At 46.8% G+C, this 25,284-nt stretch overlaps 1 protein-coding gene across 2 annotated transcripts in view; it reads left to right on the top strand.

The window, feature by feature from the left end:
* fbxw7 (F-box and WD repeat domain containing 7) overlaps positions 1 to 25,284 on the top strand; it is a 148,985-nt gene that overhangs the window by 113,178 nt on the left and 10,523 nt on the right. For both annotated transcript variants that reach the window (XM_079499919.1, XM_079499920.1), the window contains exons 7-9: positions 408 to 521; positions 17,070 to 17,251; positions 20,375 to 20,600. In XM_079499919.1, the coding sequence (XP_079356045.1) occupies positions 408 to 521; positions 17,070 to 17,251; positions 20,375 to 20,600 (522 nt within the window). The remainder of the gene's footprint in view (positions 1 to 407; positions 522 to 17,069; positions 17,252 to 20,374; positions 20,601 to 25,284) is intronic.

Genomic DNA, 25,284 nt, shown 5'->3' with positions numbered 1-25,284 from the left:
TGCACACTTCGCTCTCTGAGACCGCAACACATCAAACTGTACACTCTGCAGATAGACACTGTGCCCACTGCTTTTTCTAGCCACCATCCAAGTGTTGAAAGGTACAGTCACTAGATGTCCTCTAGAGATTTAGTTGAGAGCTCAAATAACGGTCCGATTAATAAAATGATAAAAACGTCGCATGTGGCCGCATGTGTGTGAAAACGCACCACTATTTTTTGTCGTTTGCACGTGCGGAACTTGACTATTGGATTAAAGTTCTCATTTGCCACGCTCTCATCTGCCTTTGATGTTCAAAGCATCACAGCCTTATCATTGTTACACAATACGCAGAGATTCTTGATGTTTACTGTCTGTCTATCTGACTCTCTCTCTCTCTCTCTCTCTCTCCCTCCCCTCCTCTCCAGGTGCTGAAAGGTCACGATGACCACGTGATCACCTGCCTTCAGTTCTGTGGCAACCGTATCGTCAGTGGCTCCGATGACAACACACTCAAAGTGTGGTCGGCCGTCACAGGGAAGGTAAGAGTCACATTATGTCCCACTGGCACCACTAAGGCTTTATATCAGGGCCTCAGACGGCCCTGAAAGGGCCTTAAATTGTCTTAACCCATTCTGACCTGAGATCAGATTCTAAAAATGTCTTCTACATCCTGACAGTTTTCTGAAAAAGCTATGTTTCTATGTCAGTCGTTCTTCGATTTTTCAAAAATAGCAGACCTACAAGCTCGTAGCGCGCCACTCGGTGGCGCGCTATGAGCTTGTAGATCTGCTATTTTTCAATAGCTAAAGCATAGCATAATGCTAACACCAAAAGGGGTTCCCGCCCAGAATGGGTTAAATCGTGTGCTGTAAACCCCCAGGCCAAGTGGTCAGTACCATTACATTCAGCCTGAGAATTCTGCTTCCTTAAGTGGACTGAAATCCTAGTGCTTCAAAGCACCCTGTAACACTGACTCGCATTTATATTTTTATTTTATTTATTTTTTATTTCGGTGGTGAATTTGGTCTTACATTTCATTCTAAGTGGGGTTTTGAAATGTTAACTCGCTGGAACATGTTGTCAGCCCTGTCGCAGACGCTGCGAGGGCAGAGACAAAAGATGGGAAGCATTTGAAAACGACCGACTCACTAAAGCATCCGACAAGTTTAGAATGTTTGGCTTCTATTTTCAGCATACAGTCCTGAACTGTATGTGCTGTTCCTCCATGGCCAAGGTGCTGAAAAAAAGCTTAGTGTGTGTTTTTTTTCCCCCCACGCAGAATGGCGTGTCCTTCTGCACAGCAGGTTCTATAACTTTCTCTATGGAAGAGAGACACCTTGCAGAAGTACATCTATTGTATTCATGTACTCTGCCTGGCCATGTGTTAGATTTTGTTCCCGGATTGTATCTGTAAGCCCTATTTAACCCATTTAGGTTAGTTTTTGGAAAAACCTATGTTTCTGTATCAGTGGTGCTCAACCTATTTCATGTGAAGGAACCCCAAACTTAAATTGGCCACCGACCTCCATCTGAAAATATGTTGTTTCAGGGACCTCCAAGAAGCAAAGATCTGAGTTCAAAACGTTCGCTCTGGAAGAATATATATTCAAAGATTTGCGCCACATTTTCACGATTTTTCAAAAATGGCAGCTTAGAACCCAAAAGGGTTTCCCGTCCAGAATGGGTTAAAAAGCAGCAAAGATAGCAGGTATTATACTCACATACCCGCTAATGAAAAAGGCTTTGTGCTGAAACATTAATTCATACATTCGTTGATTGCTTGCTGTCCGTGCCTATAAATACGGCCGTATGTCTGTGGCGCTGGTAATTCTTTTGTTTGCGTGTTACTGTAAACCTTCTAATCTGTGGCTCAGAAGAGGACAGCGTTTACTGCTGATGTAGGGAGCTTCAGCAGAAAGATGAGTTTGAGCCAATTTTGCAGTGGCGTAATCTATAATCTCTCTTCCCAACTCAATACTGATCTGCAGCTACACAACTGCTTTCTGGGTCCGAGGACAGAATGCAGAGGCTGGGATATATAATGCAGAGAGACCAGACCATGCAGATGTAGCACACTTATCTGAGGGATCTGTACTCATCATTTACGGGCTCAGCTTATGTTCCCTGTCCTCCCCCCAAAAAAGAAATCTCCCCCAAGATCTCTCTACAGTGTCTGTAGACACAGTTTTCACAGACAGGTTGTGTATGGGACCGCAGGACAGAGAAATGAGAAGTGGAATACCATGAGCATGCTGTATGGAACGCTCCCATTGTTTTGCTTAGTATAAGCTCTATTTTTGTACTTTGGCTATTCAGAAATAGCCAATGTAGAAGCTCACAGCGCTCCGAGACACGTTGTGAGCTTAGCTTGTCACTTTACTTTTTTGTCTAACTCTTGAAAAATCTGTTTGGAACTTTGAAAGTTTTCCCCTATATACAGTACAGTAACAGACATGCGCAAAATCTAAAATGTGTATTATATATAACTAATATGCACAGCAAGTGATTCTGGAGTTTGGCTGGAGTTATGGGAGTGAGTTGTGCCTCGAGAAGAACTTGGGGAGAGCAAAGCAAATATCCTTCATCCCTACCGGGGGCTATAGGCTCCCTCCTTAGCTTTTGGTATTGATCGAGTGTTCCACAACTTTGCTACAGAGAGCTGGAGGGGGGGGCATTATGGCACTTAAGCTGGGCTTTGAGGTGGAACGATGAGAGATAACACACACGTTCAACCACAGATAACATGAGGATAACAAGCACTTTTTCCGTCATTTTCTCACTGCATTTTTCATTTTTCATTTTTATCCCTGCGCAAATAAATAGCCTAAAGCGAGGTAAACTCTTTTGGTATGCTCAGGCAATGATAGCCACAGCAAATGGCTCCCACCCAAGAGCAGAAGAACAAAAAATACTGGAAATAGATGCCTTTAAGTACTTGGGTGATGACTCAGAAGAACGTTGACGGATGAGCCGATGCTGGTAATCCTTGTACTTTTCTTTCCACTTCAAACAAAATGGCTGACTAGGCTTAATCACATGAACCCTAGCATCCCTATTCTGGGCACGTCACTAAAATAGGCGAACATTTGACAAAATATAAGCGAACACAAAAATAGCAGATGTGTAGATAGCCTATTAACATGCAACAACCACTTACCTAAGTGGTTAATATTATGTAATGTGCCTTTCCTGGTGGAGATTTCTCTGTGGTGCCTCGTCTGACAGAGAAGGGATGGGCTCTGGATACTGTCCTAAACGCGTTTAGCTTCTGTTCTGTTTCCAGCCATGACTTCAATTACCTATAAATACACCCGTCCCTGGTCCCTCCCTGCAATCCTCTTTCTCCTCAGGGGAGCATACATTACATAAGCATACATTTTGTGTGATATATTACATTTAGTTTACCAAGCAAGCTAGATATTCCAGCAGTTCAGCGTATTGGCAGCCCTAAATGCACGGTGGCAGCTGGGAGCCGGCATGCTGGCACTGTGACTCATCATCACATCTGTGTGTGTGTGTGTGTGTGTGTGTGTGTGTGTGTGTGTGTTCGTGCACGTGCCCGTGTGATTTGCACATCTGTCCTGACCCTCTGTCACCGGAGCCGTGACTCTTAGCGTAGCGACGTGTCACTCAATGAGATATGTGGCCGCGGCCCGCCGTGGAAGAGAGCCAATCGGGAGGGAGACAATCCGAGAGCGGGAGGGCCTATCAGATGACCTTGGGTAGATCTGGTCAGATCAGCAAACACGGTGACTGATACGCGTGTAATCATCGCTTGGCTGCATGCCAGCCGCGCTATCTGAGAGGCAGAGACACACTGCAGCAGTGAAAGGGAACAGTGGTCCCTGGCCTGGCCCTCCTCCATACCTACTGCAGTGCCTTCACACCACAGTGGTCCCTGGCCTGGCCCTCCTCCATACCTACTGCAGTGCCTTCACACCACAGTGGTCCCTGGCCTGGCCCTCCTCCATACCTACTGCAGTGCCTTCACACCACAGTGGTCCCTGGCCTGGCCCTCCTCCATACCTACTGCAGTGCCTTCACACCACAGTGGTCCCTGGCCTGGCCCTCCTCCATACCTACTGCAGTGCCTTCACACCACAGTGGTCCCTGGCCTGGCCCTCCTCCATACCTACTGCAGTGCCTTCACACCACAGTGGTCCCTGGCCTGGCCCTCCTCCATACCTACTGCAGTGCCTTCGCACCCACTAGCAATTTCATCTCTGGTCTCTCTCTCCTCTCTCCTCTCTCCTCTCTCCTCTCTCCTCTCTCTCTCTCTCTCTCTCACACACACACACACACACACCATTTAGTCCTATTCAGTCTTCTGAAATTGTTTAGTCTTAAGTCTAGTCTTAGACGACTAAATATCAAAAACCTTAGTCTTTTTAGTCTTAGTCAACAGAATTAACACTGATCCCCGCCGATCTACGAGTGTGGAGGGAATTAGAGCTGAGTGGGGAAAACAGAAAGGAGACAAAGAGAGCTATGCCCTGCGTGCGCGTGAGAGAGAGAGAGAGAATAGTTCCAGTGTATGAATGGAAGCAACCGTGATTTACTGGGAGCCTCTCTTAGACGATCCAACCAGCCTCCGAACACTTTAACCAGACCCCCATAAAGCAGCAACACAAGGTTTGTGTCACGGCGTCAGAGCCTCAGCCATGAATACTAAGTGTCTTAGTGGTGGAAAGTAACTAAGTAGGCTACATTTACTTTGAGTACTGTACTTAAGTACAATTTTGAGTTATTTGTACTTTACTCGAGTATTTCCAATTTCCAGTACTTTTACTTCTACTCCGCTACACTCCAGAGGAAAGTATTGTACTGTTACTCCACTACATTTATTTGAAAACTTTAGTTACTTGGATTATTATTACAAAATAATTTGAAAACAGCAGATCTACAAGCTCACAATGCGTCACGATGCGACCCATTGTGAGCTTGTAGATCTGCTAGTTTCAAAATATTTGTATACATTTGGGAAAGCTTGAAATGAGAGTACTATGCTACTTTTGGTACTTTGAAGTGCATTTTGATGCCAATACTTTTGTACTTTTACTCAAGTACATTTCTGGACTTTTACTTGTAACGGAGTAGTTCTACATTGCAGTATTGATACTTTTACTTAAGTAAAACATTTTGAGTAGATTTTCCACCACTGACTGGTCCGTCTGCGGAACCAGGACCGGCGGGTTGCCAGAGTCGTCGCCGGGCCTGCAGGGCGACGGGGCTAAATGCAGTGGGAGGAGAGTAGAGGACAAAATGGAGTCTTGCCAGGAAGGTTTTTTTATGTGGCAACGCTAATGTCGCTAATCAATAACGATCGGGTCTAAAGGGGCCAGCTCGTACCAACTGACAAGTATAAAGGCCGGGTAGCACCTACTGTACTCCCTCTGGTGCTCATACATACAGTTGGAGGCCATCGATATTGTCCTTTTCTTTTTGCTGAGGTTTTCGTGATCTGCGCAAAAGGACAGTTAACCCATTTTGGGCGGGAACCCCTTTTGGTGTTTTAAACATTGTTATAATTTAGCTATTGAAAAATAGCAGATCTACAAGCTCATAGCGCGCCACCGAGTGGCGCGCTACGAGCTTGTAGGTCTGCTATTTTTGAAAAATCGTGAAAATATTTATTTCAGAAAACTGGAGGATTTAGAAGGATTTTTTAAAATGTTGAGGTCAGGCCTAAATGGGTCAAATGATAAGGGACAATATCGGTGGCACCCAACTGTATAAGATTTAAAAAGCAAAACGACTGTAGTTTCCTACTTTAGAATCCCCGTCGATGATGTGTTGTCATAACACAGCCCTCTGTGACACAGAGTGGCTAGACTTATTTTGGGCCTTAGTGAGGACCAATTATGTGAAGATATGATTCTATATATAGGAGCTATTCTAGACTGTGCATCTGGTAAGAAGTTGTCCTCCCTCCTTTACAATGTAGATGACAGTAAAGCCCCGTGGTTCATTCTGCCTTTTCCAATGTTTGTTTTCCTTTCTGTGACTGTGTTTCTGCCCACTGTGTGTGTGTGTGTGTGTGTGACAATGAGCAGTCTGGAACACTTTGTGGAACATGTGTGCTCTCTTAAGAAGAAACAACCAAGGCACTCAAGTTCAAAGGACGTTTGGGAATCTTTAAGAAGAAACAACCAAGGCACTCAAGTTCAAAGAACGTTTTGGAATCTTTAATATAAGGGCTAGTTCATCTTTGAACCAATTTAAAAACAAGCCAACATGCTTTGGCCTTTATGGCCTCCTTCAGGGCATGCAGAAAGGAGGAAGCCACATACACACAAGCACAGTCTATAATATAACCAGCTACCATCATCAGCTCAATAACCATCATCTGAGGAAAAAGGGGATGGCCTAGACTGCTTTTATATTCCACTGACGTTAAGAATACAGCCCTCCGCTCTGGTTCTCTTGTTCCCTCGGAGACCAGGTGCACATCTCTGACAACGTCCATCCTCCATAAAGACTGACCCTGGCATGACAAAGACTGCACTAAATCAAACCGTGACCGTCCACCTTTCAGTTCAGCCCACTCGCTTTCTGTCACAGAGTCACGCAAACAAATGCACATCTAAATAATGTGACAACGATGAGGCTAACGGGATCATCATCATCACAGAATGGTCCCCCCCCCGTCCCCCCCCCATCCCTATTCTGTCCAAACACAATCTGTCTGGGGTTTGCAGCGTCTTTGCATAATCGCTTGGTGTTGTTTATGGCTCCGAGGACTAAATGTGCTGTTGTGTCAACAGAGGCACGTGCCTGGCTGTTTTCATGGTCTACTTGATGTAGACCGGGCCCTCTCTCATCTTCAATGATTATGATGTAGACCGGGCCCTCTCTCATCTTCAATGATTCCCAAAACAACCATCAACGAGTTGCAATTAAGTTCCATCATCTTGTCAAATCTCATTAGGTTCTTCTTGTGCACCGGACCACAACTCGGTCTCCCCCCCCCAAAAGGTTTAGCAAGACACTAGTCACCAACAGGAGAAATTGTTATTTTTCTATTTAGGCTGCCAAGTGTTTTGTATCCACACAAACACACACACACACACACACACACACACACACACACACACACATTATGTTTTTATACAGTGGAAGATTGAACTCTTGCTGTGAAGCAATCAGGATATTATTGCAAGCGAGCTGATTAGTCCTAAAGCGCCGCTCATCTCCCAAAAGAAACCGAGGCGGCTGCTGCGCCTTTGTGCAAGATAGCGGTTATTTGATCTCATTCAACGTTATTACATTAGAGATTGAAGTAGACACAGCAATGCTGGAAATGAAACAGACGGTATCTGGCGAGAGGATCTCACGTCGTTAAGGTTTATTTCTTTATGTTGCTGCTCTGCTCCGCCGTTCCCGCGGGCTCAAGGGTTTGGATGCTTTCCACAGCCCTCGCCGTCCCAAACACACCATTTATACTGTGTTGCTTGTAGATCCCCTATTCCCAGCCTGAAGCAGTGTTGATTTTAGTTTTAGTCATTTAGTTTTGGTCACATTTTAGTCACCTGGAATGTTGTAGTGTTAGTCTAGTTTGTGTCGACTAAATATCATGAGATTTTAGTCAACTAGGTCTACAGTTGATTTAGTCGACTGAAATGTATTTTGGTGGGCCTTGAATGCCGTCATAATGGCTGATTTTACACTTTCGTGTAAAATGACTTATACTGGATGTCTTGTCCACTAGTCCCTCCCTAAAAGTTTTGTCTGGTTTTTATTTGTTGACCAAATTGTCAATATATTTAGTCTTAGTTTTAGTCATCATAGCTTCGTTTTCATTTAGTTTCCTTTTAGTTTTCGTCTGTGAAAAATGGTAGTCGACGAACATTTTTCGTCCTAGTATTTGTCGATGAAATCAACACTGCTGCCTGTCTTGTCTGGTGATGAATACATTATTAGAAGGCCGGCTTCACCTGCCACACCTCGTGCTTCACCTGCCACACCTCGTGCTTCACCTGCCACACCTCGTGCTTCACCTGCCACACCTCGTGCTTTGCCTGTCCTCCAGTTTCAGCGAGAGTTGTCAGGCTTCAATCTGCAATGCATGATCGCATAATACTGTACATGCTCTCGCTTACACACGCAAGACGCACACACACACACACACAGACACGCATCTCATTGCTTCAAAGGCAGCTCGCCTGCTGCTTAACAGAGCGGCCCTTGTCCTTGGCGATGCCAGTCAACGGGCTGTCTCAGCTGTCAGGGAAGATTTAAGATGGCAGGCTGGCAGACTCCTGGCAACACACTGCTGGAAGGGCGTCCTCGTCGCCAGATGCTGTTATCTGCATGCACGGGCACCTCGAGACGCCAACCTTCACCTCGCAGGTTAATTGTATGGTAGGTGGCTCCTGAGGCGTCTGATTGTTTATTGAACTGGGCGCGAGCGAGCTGGGAATATTGAACAGCCAATAACGGAACCGGGAGATTCAAAGATGCGAAGAATGGGGAGGGGTGTCCGGCCGGGGAGATCTAAAGATGTGAATAATGGGGAGGGGTGTGGCTGCCCGGTGGCTCAGCCAGGTAGTGCAAGTGACCACATGCTCCCTATGAGTCACAAGTACCCAATTCCAAACTCACATCATTGCCTTACTGCAGGGGTGGGCAACTTTGACGATGGAGAGGGCCACTATATTTCCACACTCACTCCCTAGGGCCATATATTACTGTCGTAGAAAAAATAGCCGATCTACAAGCTCAAAACGCGTCGCTCTGCGACGCGTTTTGAGCTTGTAGATCCGAGCTTGTAGCTTGTTTTGAGCTTGTAGGGCCGCCTGTTGCCCACCCCTGCCTTACTGTGTAGGGCAAACATATCATCGAAACCGATAGTTCGAACCAATAACTGACTTAATCTTACTCATGTAGCTTAATCGATTAATCGACAGGTTTTTTTTCTCATAATTATAATCCACTAAATCAATTAGTCTGATTAACCACTTAATGTTTTATACGATGTACAATGGTAGCATGCGCAGCATGGTAGCAGCATGAGCTTGTAGATCAGATATTTTCATACGTTTATTTTTATACGTATATTAGTTCATTAATCATAATCGAAAATAATCTGCAAAAGTTTGATATAATGGTGATATTGATTTGAATTCATATCTCACAGAGTAGATTGTGTGCACATCTCAATGCCTATATTCAGGCCAGGTGCTGGATGTCAGGCATCAAGGCAAACATCAGGGAAGAGGAAGAACATCCGCACAGTTCGTAGAGCTCAGAGACTTACTTTATTTATTTTTTGTAATGTTTTTTTTTTCCGGCTTTCGCCTTTATTTTATATTTTTTTATGGAGGGACAGACAGTAGGCTGACAGGAAATGGGGAGAGAGATGGGGGGGAAGACATGCAGTAAAGGCCGTCGGGATCGGAAGTCGAACCCGCGGCACACTGCCAGACTGGATTGCCAGCCAAGGTGCCTGGACCACTGAGCCACGGCCCAGGCCCAAGGTGCCTGGACCACTGAGCCACGGCCCAGGCCCAAGGTGCCTGGACCACTGAGCCACGGCCCAGGCCCAAGGTGCCTGGACCACTGAGCCACGGCCCAGGCCGACTTACCAGCCAAGGTGCCTGGACCACTGAGCCACGGCCCAGGCCCAAGGTGCCTGGACCACTGAGCCACGGCCCAGGCCCAAGGTGCCTGGACCACTGAGCCACGGCCCAGGCCCAAGGTGCCTGGACCACTGAGCCACGGCCCAGGCCGACTTACCAGCCAAGGTGCCTGGACCACTGAGCCACGGCCCAGGCCCAAGGTGCCTGGACCACTGAGCCACGGCCCAGGCCCATTGGACCACTGAGCCATGGCCCAGGCCCATTGGACCACTGAGCCAAGGCCCAGGCCCATTGGACCACTGAGCCACGGCCCAGGCCCATTGGACCACTGAGCCACGGCCCAGGCCCATTGGACCACTGAGCCACGGCCCAGGCCCATTGGACCACTGAGCCACGGCCCAGGCCCATTGGACCACTGAGCCACGGCCCAGGCCCATTGGACCACTGAGCCACGGCCCAGGCCCATTGGACCACTGAGCCACGGCCCAGGCCCATTGGACCACTGAGCCACGGCCCAGGCCCATTGGACCACTGAGCCACGGCCCAGGCCCATTGGACCACTGAGCCACGGCCCAGGCCCATTGGACCACTGAGCCACGGCCCAGGCCCATTGGACCACTGAGCCATGGCCCAGGCCCATTGGACCACTGAGCCACGGCCCAGGCCCATTGGACCACTGAGCCACGGCCCAGGCCCATTGGACCACTGAGCCACGGCCCAGGCCCATTGGACCACTGAGCCACGGCCCAGGCCCATTGGACCACTGAGCCACGGCCCAGGCCCATTGGACCACTGAGCCACGGCCCAGGCCCATTGGACCACTGAGCCACGGCCCAGGCCCATTGGACCACTGAGCCACGGCCCAGGCCCATTGGACCACTGAGCCACGGCCCAGGCCCATTGGACCACTGAGCCACGGCCCAGGCCCATTGGACCACTGAGCCATGGCCCAGGCCCATTGGACCACTGAGCCACGGCCCAGGCCCATTGGACCACTGAGCCACGGCCCAGGCCCATTGGACCACTGAGCCACGGCCCAGGCCCATTGGACCACTGAGCCACGGCCCAGGCCCATTGGACCACTGAGCCACGGCCCAGGCCCATTGGACCACTGAGCCACGGCCCAGGCCCATTGGACCACTGAGCCACGGCCCAGGCCCATTGGACCACTGAGCCACGGCCCAGGCCCATTGGACCACTGAGCCACGGCCCAGGCCCATTGGACCACTGAGCCACGGCCCAGGCCCATTGGACCACTGAGCCACGGCCCAGGCCCATTGGACCACTGAGCCACGGCCCAGGCCCATTGGACCACTGAGCCACGGCCCAGGCCCATTGGACCACTGAGCCACGGCCCAGGCCCATTGGACCACTGAGCCACGGCCCAGGCCCATTGGACCACTGAGCCACGGCCCAGGCCCATTGGACCACTGAGCCACGGCCCAGGCCCATTGGACCACTGAGCCATGGCCCAGGCCCATTGGACCACTGAGCCATGGCCCAGGCCCATTGGACCACTGAGCCACGGCCCAGGCCCATTGGACCACTGAGCCACGGCCCAGGCCCATTGGACCACTGAGCCACGGCCCAGGCCCATTGGACCACTGAGCCATGGCCCAGGCCCATTGGACCACTGAGCCACGGCCCAGGCCCATTGGACCACTGAGCCACGGCCCAGGCCCATTGGACCACTGAGCCATGGCCCAGGCCCATTGGACCACTGAGCCATGGCCCAGGCCCATTGGACCACTGAGCCACGGCCCAGGCCCATTGGACCACTGAGCCATGGCCCAGGCCCATTGGACCACTGAGCCACGGCCCAGGCCCATTGGACCACTGAGCCACGGCCCAGGCCCATTGGACCACTGAGCCACGGCCCAGGCCCATTGGACCACTGAGCCACGGCCCAGGCCCATTGGACCACTGAGCCACGGCCCAGGCCCATTGGACCACTGAGCCATGGCCCAGGCCCATTGGACCACTGAGCCACGGCCCAGGCCGACTTACTTTATTTTAAGGCAACAAATTCCAACGTTTCGACCGACTAGGTCTTCATGATGATGAAAACCTAGTCGGTCAAAACGTTGCAATTTGTTGCCTTAAAATAAAGTAAGTCTCTGAGCTCTACAAACTGGTGTGCGGATGTTCTTCCTCTCCCATCCCTAGTGCCTTCCATGTCTCCCTTGGTTTTGATCTTGGGTTCCTGTCTTTGTACACCAGGGGTTTATTCCCAGATGCAGTAAATCCAGGTGGAGGTTGGCATAACACATTGTTATTACAATATTTTCAACTATGCAAAAACTCATTTTTTTTTATTGACTATTATCGTTACTTATCGTTACCATAACATCTGTCTGCTATCATAAATACAGGTGCGCTTTGAGATTTTGACTTTTGGTGTGCCTTGAGCACAAAAGGTTTGAAACCACTGCTCTACCCTCTTATCTAAGAAAAGCAAACATTGCCACACACAAAAAAAACCTTTACAAAAAGAAGTAAGAATTCGCTGATTGATTGGATGATAAATCCCAAGTATAGTGCTCGACTTGTGTTGGAGAGAGAATGGAGCGAGGGTTGTTTGTGTGTAATATATTCCTTATCTAGCAGAGATCTCTCCATGTTTGCGTTTCCATCGCTAATCCCTTTCTGTGCGTGGGCTGTCGGCAGCAGCACCGTGTTGGCAGTTACTACTACCATACACAGCATTGTCATGGTCCATCAACAGGCTGTGTTTGCGGTCAAACAGTAACTCCTTCACCCCCCACCCCCCCCCCCCCCCCCCCCCATACACATCATCAAATCACCTGCTCAAGGAATGCACAGGTCACACCGTTCGTAGGGAGGAAAAGGTCACACACACACACTTCCATCTCATTTGTCCCTCCGTCATGGACGGGTAACCCGCACAAGGGCTTGGAATGTCTTCCCTTCATCATAACTCTCCCTCTCTCTCTCCCCCTCATTCGACCTTGGGAAGAGAATTGTCGTGCATTGCCCTCGCCTCTCCTTTCCTCTTTAGCCGTTTCGGGAAGGCCTCGGTTCATTGCCAGTTCTCTCCACTTCAGAGAACGGGAATATCAAGAGATGTAGTGAGATGTTAAAATGAGCGGTAGCTTCGTGCATGCCTAATGTGGCGATGGAGGCGATCACAAGCCCCCGAAAGGCAAAAAGTAATGCTCTGCCTCCCGACTAAAGTAGCTATCCTGTAATGGGCCAATTATGCTGTGTGACTCTCTAACATAATAGCTAGTTGGGTTAGTTATTTACCAAGGACAAAGCATCAGCTTCAAACATCACCATTTCTGGCCTAAATAGGTGCTTGTTTTAGCTTGAGAGTTGAGAACATTAGCGAGAACAGTTTGGCCAACACTAAAGGCAATGGATTGAACTGTTTTTCCGAGTAGAGAGCCCAGTGGGTAATGTAGCATGTCTTTGTAAATGAGATCATCAACATGTAATGACAGTATATGCCGTTGCACCAAATTAGGACTCCAATATTGATGGATATATCAATATTTTAATGCTATGAGATTAGATATCATCTAGGATTTTGCGTATCCTAAAGTTGTGATACGGTATAAGTTAAGTGCTGTCTTTTCCTGGTTTTAAAGGCTGCATTACAGTATAATTATATAATTTCCAGACGTTATCTGACTGTTCTTGCTGTTGTAATATCCGTCTTTACCAACTTAGTTATTATATAGCCATTTACTGATGAATAGTCATCCTCACAATATCCATATCAAGGTATTTGGTCAAAATAGTATCATAATCACGCAGCCATTGTGATTACAAAATTAAAATCCCTGATGGCTTCATGACAAGAAAGCTCATTAGGAAAAGGAAGTGGCTTATAGTATTTGGTATTACAGGCGCACACAGGCAGATAAACGGACTATAAGCCGATCATTTCATCTACTCATTTCTCATCTTCCCAAACGGTGTCTGAGATTTCACATTGTCGCCGAGCTCCATCTCACTGCAGCAATCTATCCCAAGGAAGACAATGTGATTACATAAATGAAAGGCAGGACCGCGACCGAGCCAATGTGCGTGAACGCAGAATCTGCAGTGGATGCTCAAAACAGAATATATACACAATGAGGCACAACGAGAATGCAGACTTCAGGGGTATGAGTGATTTTACCCCAGTATAAGGAGCCAAACCTTACATGACCTGTCAATGCAATGGAAACCCACTCTGGCTCAAAGAACAACAGGGATTCACAGTTTTCTCAATATTCAATATTCCTTGATCTACTGTATGTAAGACCAGTTGGTTATATGATGCATTGTGCCTGGTGTATTGTGAACAAGAATACAACAGGGATTCACTATGATTCTGTTCAAGTTGAATAGCCATGAGTCAGTTAGCTTGGATCTTTTCCGGGTGAGTGTTGAACTACTATACTGACTTAACTTTACCTGCCGATACAGTATATCGCACCAACTGGCTTAGTTAGACCTGACCTATACTTGACTGTGCACTGAATACAACCAATCCACAACCTGGCTCTGAGCTTGTAGATCGCCTGTTTTCAGTGGCTTAGTTAGACCTGACCTATACTTGACTGACTGAATACAACCACTCCACAACCTGCCTCTGAGCTTTTAGATCGCCTGTGTTCAGTGGCTTAGTTAGACCTGACCTATACTTGACTGTGCACTGAATACAACCAATCCACAACCTGCCTCTGAGCTTGTAGATCGCCTGTGTTCAGTATGTGAGTCGCAGAGCGAGTCTCGTTCAGGGGAAAGTAAACCTTTTTCCGCTGGTGGTGAGTAGTGTGTGTGAGACGCTAAAATACAAGCTGTGTTTAAATGTTTAATCCCCCCTAGAAGCACAGACGATCTCCAACACCTTTCACCATGCTTAAATTAGTTTTTTCTCTGCACCAATTCGGAGAGATTATCAATGCTCCCGGTGGGTTTTAAATTCTAAACAGCTTGCCATACAAAGACAATGGCACTTTTTGACAGATGGTTTCAATAGGAGGCAGCTGAAGGTAACATTAATTGTGGGTATGTTTCATGGTAGAAGTTTCTAGCATGTGCTCAGAAATGCACAGCATGCACAGAAGTTTCTGTGCGGTCAACTTAAAGGGAAATAGAACCCTAGGCTAATTTTGCAGTTTGTTTTCCAATTCAGGTTAAACGGATATTCGGATAAACACTACAGCAGAAAAGAAAAACGTCAGTCTGCGTAATGCTGATAGTACACTGTGATCTAAACAACACAGCTGCAGCTAATCAAATTAATAATGGGTGTGTTAGTTTTAGGTGTGGCAATGTGCAATTATGGCAATGCTGGTGACTGCTGTCTATGCTTGCACATACACCCATGGCCCTGGAACCCACTCGATCTAAGGCCCATTATTCATTTGGTTAGCTGTTGCCGCATTGCTTACTAGCCTGCCATGTTTTTAATCTGCTGTAGGTTTGAACCTCAAACTATACAATCAGCCTGGAGTTAACACTCTTTAATGCTGGCACACGGACGCATCAACATGAAACATACCCCCATTCAGTTCTTGTCTTCACTCAGCTGCCGTTTATCAATCTGTGAATAATATCCATGTTGAGCTGTTTCTCTCTTTCTGTCAATGTCAAGTGGGGTCGTGAGTCACTGACAAAGTGGTTTCTAGTCTCGCTATGTCACATTCAGCGATTCCGATTGGTCTCGATAATGAAACGTTGTGCCGCTCTCCTTGCCTTGCTCTGTTTCACTGTCGGTCCTCTGCATGGGACGTCCGTCCTCTGCATGGGACGTCGGTCCTCTGCATGGGACGTCCGTCCTCTGCATGGGACGTCGGTCCTCTGCATGGGACGTCCGTCCTCTGCATGGGACGTCCGTCCTCTGCATGGGACGTCCGTCCTCTGCATGGGACGTCCGTCCTCTACATGGGACGTCCGTCCTCTGCATGGGACGTCCGTCCTCTGCATGGGACGTCCGTCCTCTGCATGGGACGTCCGTCCTCTGCATGGGATGTCGGAATCGGAAGCTTTTAGAAACATCGCCTACAAAATGCGACCACATGTGTACACTTGCTGAGTTATCTTGTAACCCTGAGGATGTTCACTGTGCGGTTTAACCCTGAGGATGTTCACTGTGCGGTGTGCCCTGTAATAAAGGCATGAACCGGGAAGAGTCCAGAGAGAGAGAGAGATAAACCCAGAGATAAACCAAGAAGCCTTTTAACACCACACAGAGGTCGACAGAAAGGTCACATGGCCCTGGACCCACGGGTTAATGAAGCGGTTGTCTTTATCACAGGAGGGGTGACGGAACAGAGCGGAGAGGGGAGAGGCCGGTACATCCCCCTCTATCCCCTCATGCAATAAAACCTCGGCTCCCCTCCAGTCCCCTTTTACCCTTCACTGCGCTACACCTTTATCTGGGATGGGGGAGGTTCTCCGTGTTGTACACCTCCAGGACAACACACTTTGACACGCGCGCATACACACAATCACTACATACACACAATCACTACATACACACAATCACTCCGGTACGCATACACACAATCACTCTGGTGCAGCCTAAAAAAAAACGTTAATTGAATACGCTGAGGATAATTAAATCGGGGTGGGGGGGCGAGCGGAGGCGCAAATTGCATTGATCAGTAAGATTTCCATAACTGTCGTAATCAATAGCTAATCTAGCGTCCCTAATGAGGAGGAATGGGCCTTCCCCCACCCCTCCACCTTCCCCCACCCCTCCACCTTCCCCCACCTTCCCCCACCCCTCCACCTTCCTCCACCAGCTCTGCGATGTGAACGAACAGGCCTTTTTTCCCCTACTGATAGCTAAAAGCAATTACATAAGCCAGGGAAAGGTCACACAGATATTTTCTCTAACTGTAGTGCCAGGGAACATATGGATCGAGTTTGAATTTTGTCCTCCTCGAAAGGTTACAGCAATTTCAGTGGACTTATTTCATTTTTGTATTTCCTTTTTGCTGAGGTGAAGAGGAGGTCATACTGGATAATCTGTCTCGCTAAATGATTATTTCTCGTTTCTCGACGTACACGTTGCTGCGTGTTGTCCGAAAGCTCTTCAGACTCTGAAATCGACGTGCATCAGCGCAAAATGAAAAAATATGCTCTTTTAGGAAGATGGGCCCATTCTGGACGGGAACTCCTTTTGGTGTTTTAAGCATTGTTATACTTTAGCTGTTGAAAAATAGCAGATCTACAAGCTCGTAGCGCGGCACTCGGTGCCGCGCTACGAGCTTGTAGGTCTGCTATTTTTGAAAAATCTTGAAAACGTGTCGCAAATCTTTGAATATATATTCTTTCACAGCGAACGTTATTAACTCATGTCTTTGATTCTGGGCCAATTACAGCGGCCAATTACATATATTTTTGGGGGTCCTTGACATGAAATAGTTTGAGAACCACTGATATAGAAACATAGGGTTTTTCAGAAAACTGTCAGGATTTAGAAGACATTTTGTAGAATCTAGTGTCATGTCCGAATGGGTTTTAAAAACGTGTCTGTTCTTTCAGTGTCTGCGGACGTTGGTGGGCCACACGGGGGGCGTGTGGTCGTCCCAGATGAGGGACAACATCATCATCAGTGGCTCCACCGACCGCACGCTCAAAGTCTGGAACGCCGAGACGGGAGAATGTATCCACACCCTGTACGGACATACCTCAACGGTGCGCTGTATGCACCTGCACGAGAAAAGGTACAGTACATTCTCTCCTCTGTGTTTTTAGTTTCTGGTCCCCCGGGGGGGGGAATTACTTCTATAGCGTCTATACCCAGCAGATGGCTGCTCAGGTGGCTCTGATGAGTGCATGGGAGAAGGGAGCTTTGGGCAGGGTGATTAACCGAAGCTGTATCGAAAGTTCGAAACTGACATTTAGAACCTCGAATTGACTTAATCTTGCTTGTGTAGGTTAGTCGAATAATTAATTACATAATCAATTGAATGTGTTTCTTTAATACATTTTCCCTTATTTTCCACTTAAGCCCTGTATTATCCGTTGTTGTACAACTGGGAGCTTGATTTGTTTTGCATCGTAATGGAGTCAAAAGTTTGAAATAATCGTGATAAGCCTAGGCCTAGTGGAGCTGTTGGGCGTTAAGTGCCTTGCTCAGGGACACTTCAACACACACGCTGGGGCAAACCCGGAAGGTCGAACCGACGTCCTTCCGATTCCCAGCAGACAGTCTTCTCTCCGCTCGGCTACGGCCGCCCAGCACCCTGTCTCACTCGACATTGAACGTGATGGACAGCCAGTGCATGCCATCCAATTACACATGCACGCGGTGCTAAAGCATTAGCATGCGCGTATGGGTCGGTGGAGGCCTCGTAAGGGCCAAAGATTGATGTGAATCGCCTCATAGCACGACTATAAGCTGTCAACGTTGATGTGTTTCCTTCAAATATCCCGCCCGGTTCGATTTGAGCCTTCAGTTGTGCCACAGAATGAGTTGTGAGAAGACAATGTTTCTGCAGAAGTGTGCATAGTGTTCTATTTGAGCATATAAATACAATATCACCAGCACATCTGCAGTGGTTGGAGCTGGTCTCTCAGTCACTACCAGGCGCTTCCTCAAGCGCCTATACATTTTGTGACAGCAGTAACAGTCTGTCTGGATTGCGTAACCTGATAACTCTCTGCGTTTCAGGCGTGGTCTGGTATCATCTGTAGAATCAGTAGTTTCGTTCTGATACTCATAATGAAAAGCCTCTTTCATTTTCCCTCCCTGTGAATGAGTAATTTCAGAATATCCATATGCAATTCCCATCAGTGCAGTTTTGATTTGAGAAGATTTCATTTTCTGACACTCCTTACAAGGGCCCGGGAGCTATATTGTATGTATAAATGTATGTTCTGTTGTAATAATTAATGTTGTAAATGGATTCATTGTTATCCAGTGGCTTTAGGGGCTGAGCGGTGCCCAACCAAATATATTAATTGGGCGATATGCACGTGGCTTTGACCATAGTCGGCTTTCCACTATGTGGAAAAGGCCTGGTAACACAAGCTTAGGGAGGACATCTACTAGTTGACAAGTAGGGCCACCTGAAGCGTATAAGCACAATATCTCGCCTCGCCTCGCCTGGTTGTCAGTTGGAGTTTGCCACCAAGCATCCCTATTGTGAGGAAAAACGTCAGCTGGAAATAGCCGATCTACAAGCTCACAATGTAAAGCATGAACAGAACTGAGGGACTCCGCTCAGGTTAAATTAGTGGGGGGGATGCTACATGTATTTTTAGTTGGAACCCTGCCTCCAGGTTTGACCGCAGAGATCACGACAAAAGAGCAGCCCTCTCCATCATAGTGACAGGACAATATCTCTTAAGCATCAAGCACACAGCCTCATTGAGTGAATGAAGGGCGCTCTTTAAGTGATCTTCTGTTCACTCCTTCACTCAGCACTTCCCCCCTCCCCCCCCACCCCCCCCTCCCCTCCTGACAAACGCTAGTGCTTGTTTGGGCCTCGGGGTCCCGCCGTGTATAAATACACGTTGGCGTGATTTCCACCGCCGTTGAGCCGGGAAACCATTTTGCAAATAATAAGAGCGTGCCCAACGCTTCTCCCCCCCCCCCCCCCCCCCCCCCCCCCATAAGAGCCTTTCTCCGGTGTTGTGACAGGGCCCCGGGTTACGGAGAAAAAAAAAGGCGGTATTGTGTTTTCCTAGAATGTTCAAGTCGGAACACGAGGAGAACGCTGCAGGGTCATTCAGTCACCGTCAAAACAGCGAGGACGCTGCAGGTGTTGCTACCTGCCCCTGATTATCCTTTCATTACAGCTGTCAGCGTACAGGAACGAACGCGGAGCAGGATATTAAATTTGCTCTTGCGAAATGGATGACTCGGGGGAGACATTCCTTTTCCCTGGGAAAGTGTGCACAACATAAAGTCTCGTCGAAGCCCTGCCTCTTCCTTGGCTTGAACTGTTAGCAATATGCTGCACTGAATACAGTTTCCCCCCCCCCCCCCCCCCCCCCCCCGTTAAATGTCACCTTATATTCCACTGCTCCGCTTAGCTGATGAGCACAGGTGAATATAAAAACTATTATGTGAATTAAATCAGGTTAATTGAACTGGGTGCATGTATGTATGTTGTTTGGTACAACGTACGAACAGTCATGAGTCCCACACCCTACCCAAAACCCAACCCTAAGCCACGGGTTAGTTTTAACCTGCCGCGCATATCAGGAGCCACAGGTTAGTTTTAACCGCGCCACAGGTTAGTTTTAATTGGGCGTTGTGTGCGTGGCTTAGACCATATAGTCAGAATGAAAAGCAGGCTTATAGTTTCCACTATGTGGAAAAGGTAGGGGAGTTGTCTCTTGGAGTCGGAGAGAGTGTACAAATGGGGCCATTGGTAGAAAGAAATCACACCCGTGTTGAAGTGAGGGGCGATCTTATCATCTAAGTTGTAACCGGCCGCGCATCTCGGGAGAGACGGTGTTGTCAAACGAATGCCTGTCGGACTGTTAGTATGTCTAACCAACGTATGCACCCCAATTGAACTCCAGTAAATGATTGGTTTGAGTATACTGTAATCCTATTGGTAAATGATTGGATACTGTAATCCTATTGGTAAATGATTGGTTTGAGTATACTGTAATCCTATTGGTAAATGATTGGATACTGTAATCCTATTGGTAAATGATTGGTTTGAGTATACTGTAATCCTATTGGTAAATGATTGGATACTGTAATCCTATTGGTAAATTATTGGTTTCAGTATACTGTAACCCTATTGGTAAATGATTGGCTTGAGTTTGACCCTAGTGCTCCATGTTGCAGAGGGGTGTGAGTTTGACCCTAGTGCTCCATGTTGCAGGGTGGTGAGTGGCTCTCGGGACGCTACGTTGCGGGTGTGGGACATCGAGACGGGCCAGTGTTTACACGTGCTGATGGGCCACGTGGCGGCCGTGCGCTGCGTCCAGTACGACGGCCGGCGGGTGGTCAGCGGAGCGTACGACTTCATGGTCAAGGTGTGGGACCCCGAGACGGAGACCTGCCTCCACACGCTGCAGGGACACACCAACAGAGTCTACTCACTACAGGTACGCACACGCACACGCACACACACACACACACACACACACACGCACACACATGCACGCACACGCTGCAGGGACACACCAACAGTCTACTCACTACAGGTACGCACACACACACACGCACACACACACGCACGCACACACACACACACACACACACACACACACACACACACACACACACACACATGCACCAGACCCTGCATACCTCTAAACCTTATTCATACCAAAATAGCCAATCTGCACAAACACCAAAACAAGATCATTCCTTTTAATTTATTCTATCTTCTAGCAAAGATGGAAGGTCTACAAGCGCACGATGCATCGATTCACGATGCGTTTTAACCTTGTAGATCTGATATTTTCGGCCAGCCCATCAAACGTCCATGTCTGTTTGTTTGTTTTTTGTTTAGTTTCATTTTTGCCGATCTGCACATACACCTCCCTAAAAACATTTTTGAGGGGAGCTAGCTCCTCCTATGTCAATTTACAATTTACAATTTAGGCATTTAGCAGACGCTCTTAATCCAGAGCGATTTACAATAAGCAAGAACAAAAAGCATGGGAATACATCACATATGTAAAAATGCATTTATCGCGAAACATGCGTAAGCTAAGAACGTGACTAGAACATATCTATATAATGACACTATACATATAAACTATAACTAGAACATATCTATATAATGACACTATACATATAAACTACACATATATGCTATACTATGCTGTACATATATACTATGAAGTGCTATGACTACATACAATGCACTTATTGTGCTGTCTACATGACATGCTATAAGTCTGTTTCAAATGCTATATAAGTCTAAGAAGTGCTGTCTAAGGGGGGTAGGGTAAGTGCTATGGGCCATGATGGAGTCTGAAAAGGTGGGTTTTCAGACTTTTGGATCAGTTGGAGAGGCTTCAGTGCACATGCCGGTAGGCCAGTAAGGAGAGAGTTACAATAGTCCAGAGTTTTCCAAAAGAAATGGATCAAATATCAGGTCTACATGCTTGTAGATGTCCTGTTTTCATGGAGCTTGTGTCTTGTCAAAGTGTAGTGCGTTAGCCCCCCATGTGGAAGATGCTGATCCTCTAACTGTGGCCATGCCAGCTCTGGTGTCAGTCTGCCTCCTTGACAAACGAGGCGGGCGGACTGCCCACTGTCCTTAAAAAGACCAAGGAAACATAATCTAAATGAGATTCAGTTCTGCTTTGATGGGGTTGTTGTTCTTGAGAACAACAGCTGGCTCTATTCAGCTGTTTTCCCAACAAACACAAAACACTCCTGTGTCTTTACAACAGTTCTTCTTTTTTTTGTTACTGTACGCATTGAACCGGCTGCCGTACGCATTGAACCGGCTGCCGTACGCATTGAACCGGCTGCCGCCTTCTCAGGCCTTTACGGGGCCAACTTGTGGCTTTCCCCTTCCCTTTTGTGTGGTCTTGTATTGTTTTGTGATGGTCTTTTGTCAGTGTTTCAGTGTTTCAGTGTTTCTCAGACTTTTTCATGTCAAGAACCCGCAAATGAATATGAATTTATCCCCCCCCCTATCTGAAAATATTTTGTGCCAGGAAGCCCCATACAATATTTGTATGTTGTTAGAATCTTGCACATTCTTGCACAAGAATAAATAATAAATTAAGAAGAAAAGAAAAGAGAAAAAAGCTCATAACGTGTCACATTGTAACAGGTTGTGGGCTTGTGGCTCGACTAGGTTGAAGTGGTGGAATTGATTTATTTTTTACTACTATTAGCACTTTTATTATTCAAGGTTGTGCTTTATTGTTACATCTTGTGTACAGGTACATAAGAGTAAAACTTATTTTTGTTTGGCTTCCTTCAGACAATGCAGCAGCAAAAATATAATATGACATCAAAACAGCAAAACACAGCAAACAAAATAGAATATAGAGTGCAAAAAAGAGCAAACAAGCTTGCACCCTCTGGAACCCCCTCAAGAACCCATGGGGGTCCCCGGGCCCCAGTTTTAGAACCCCTTGTCCTTTGTACATAGTTGTGTGTCGCTCGCTCGATGCCGTCTCCATCGAGGAAGAGCTTTGCTCGACTCGTCGGGATCACCCTGTTAAATAAAGAACGAATTAAAAAAGAAAAAAACACCCACGTCCCCCCGCAGGCTTGAGTTATAGTCCATTTGTCTATTTAATTTGGGTATGAAATAGCTGGGGCCTCACATCCACACTGTCCGGCATGTCATGAAAGTAAAATTATGTTCCGACCCCAGTGGCTTCAAATGGCTCTGCGTAAAGGACTCACTCTGTGTGTGTGTGTGTACCTTAAGGATGCTGTGTGAAGGTGGTTGCCTTGCCAACCCGGCTGGCTCAGGGCCAAAAACAACTCCATCCATAATAATTGTGCTAGTGTTTTTTTTCTTCTTCTTGTAGCTACGTTCTTGTTTATACAGAAACACTGCGACAGTTAAACAAACTCTTTATGAAACATACCACAGCGTCACGCAAAATCAATTCTATTTTTAGAAGAATCTTGAAAATGTGCCGCGAATCTTTGAATATATATATATTCTTTCAGAGCAAACGTTTTTAACTCAAATCTTTGCTTCTGGGAGGTCCCTGAAGCAACATATTTTCAGATGGGGGTCGGCGGCCAAATACATATCATTTTCGGGCTCCTTGACATGAAAATGTTTGAGAACCACTGACACAGAAACATGGGTTTTTCATAAAACTGTCATGATTTAGAAGATATTTGTAGAATCGTCCTCAGGTCTAAATGGGTTAAATTTGAATCCTGAAAGGTTTTGGACATAATGAGGTTTCCAGCCGACAGACAATTTATTTTAGTTTTATTCAATAGCAAAAAAATAGCAACAAATAACCAATCAACAACCTCACTTCACAACGTTATGCATTAAAATAATCGCTAAGCAGACCATCGATAGTTGCACATTAGTTATTTTTTTTATTTTTTTTAAGATATTTTTTTTGCGGCTTACGCCTTTTATTGGTTTTTGAAGGGACAGACAGTAGGCTGACAGGAAACGGGAGAGAGATGGGGGAAGACATGCAGTAAAGGCCGTGTCGGGCTCGGGAGTCGAACCCGCGGCACACTGCGACTGGATTACCAGTCGGGTGCCCAGACGGTTACGCCACCGCCTGGGCCACATTAGTTATTTCAAGTAACATTGAGGGGGGGAAAAAGTGTTGGAATCATGGTCCTCTGGTTGCGCGTGTCATCCTTGGTCGATAGTACAAAATAATGAACAATATTCCGTTTGTGTAGAGTCTGGCAGAACAGTCCATCTGAATAGCATAGAACAGAACAGAACAGAATAGAACAGAACAGTCCATCTGAATAGCACAGAACAGAATAGAACAGAACAGTCCATCTGAATAGCATAGAACAGAACAGAACAGAACAGAACAGAACAGAACAGAACAGAACAGAACAGAACAGAACAGAACAGAACAGAACAGAACAGTCCATCTGAATAGAACAGAACAGAACAGTCCATCTGAATAGAACAGAACAGAACAGTCCATCTGAACAGAACAGAACAGAACAGTCCATCTGAACAGAACAGAACAGAACAGAACAGTCCATCTGAACAGAACAGAACAGTCCATCTGAATAGAACAGAACAGAACAGTCCATCTGAACAGAACAGAACAGAACAGTCCATCTGAATAGAACAGAACAGAACAGTCCATCTGAATAGAACAGAACAGAACAGAACAGAACAGAACAGAACAGTCCATCTGAATAGCAAATGAAATCAAAGCACTGCGTATCGAACAGAGCAGTGCAGCTGCGCTCCAATAGAGAACACTGATTACGTTTGGGACGTTTCGCAACCGGCGGCTGTAATTATCAAGTATTTTATTTTAAAATACAGCGGGTGCTCTGAATGAAAGCAAAACGTTATTATTTGTTTTAACCGTCCCTCCCTCGTCTGTGGGAGGATGTCTGTTAGTTTGTATGCTACATGGTCCTGGGATCAGCTCCAGAATGTCATTAAACTGGAGCCCGTAATCCCTTTGGATGATTTTAAAAGTTGTTTTTTGCTTTGTTTTATTGTTTATTATTTGATGTTGTAAGCCTCGTCTGATTGCTTTCTTGGCCAGAGCTCCCTTGCAGATTTGAATAAAATCATTGGAAATTGATGTTAAATAAAAATAAATAAATAAAAGCTCCGTGAACCATGTCATTGAACCCCCTCAGACATTTTCTCCAACGGTTTGATGGAAGACTTGACTGACTGAGAGCATGAATAATTGTAATGCATTACAGTTTCCAGGCCAACGTTTGCCAAGCGGAGTTTCAGATTCTCTGTGGCGTTCAAACACTGTGAACAGTTGTCTGTAATGAAGGAGTGATAGTACAGAGCAGTGGCGTGCACAGATAGACACTAGGGGGTGCTAGAGCACCACCTGCCCTTTCCCTCTGGACAGCAATGTGCCCTTTTTGAAGAAAAAATAATAATAACTTTTTTTGTAAAGTGTACAGTATGTGGACCATGGTGACATTGATCAATTCTTGATACAAAAAACAAGCTTCTAATATATTATTTAGGCCCCAAAATCTATAAATCTCACACTAACGGCAACCGGCCGGTTCCACGCGCTGCACTTTAAGGTGCCCTTTTTTCACTTGAGCACCTGCCCCTCTAAATGTCTGTGCACGCCACTGGTACAGAGGATCTAATGC

The sequence above is a fragment of the Electrona antarctica genome (assembly GCF_951216825.1).
Source record: "Electrona antarctica genome assembly, chromosome: 4".
Lineage (NCBI taxonomy): Eukaryota > Metazoa > Chordata > Actinopteri > Myctophiformes > Myctophidae > Electrona > Electrona antarctica.
This window is presented reverse-complemented; position numbering and strand designations above follow the sequence as displayed.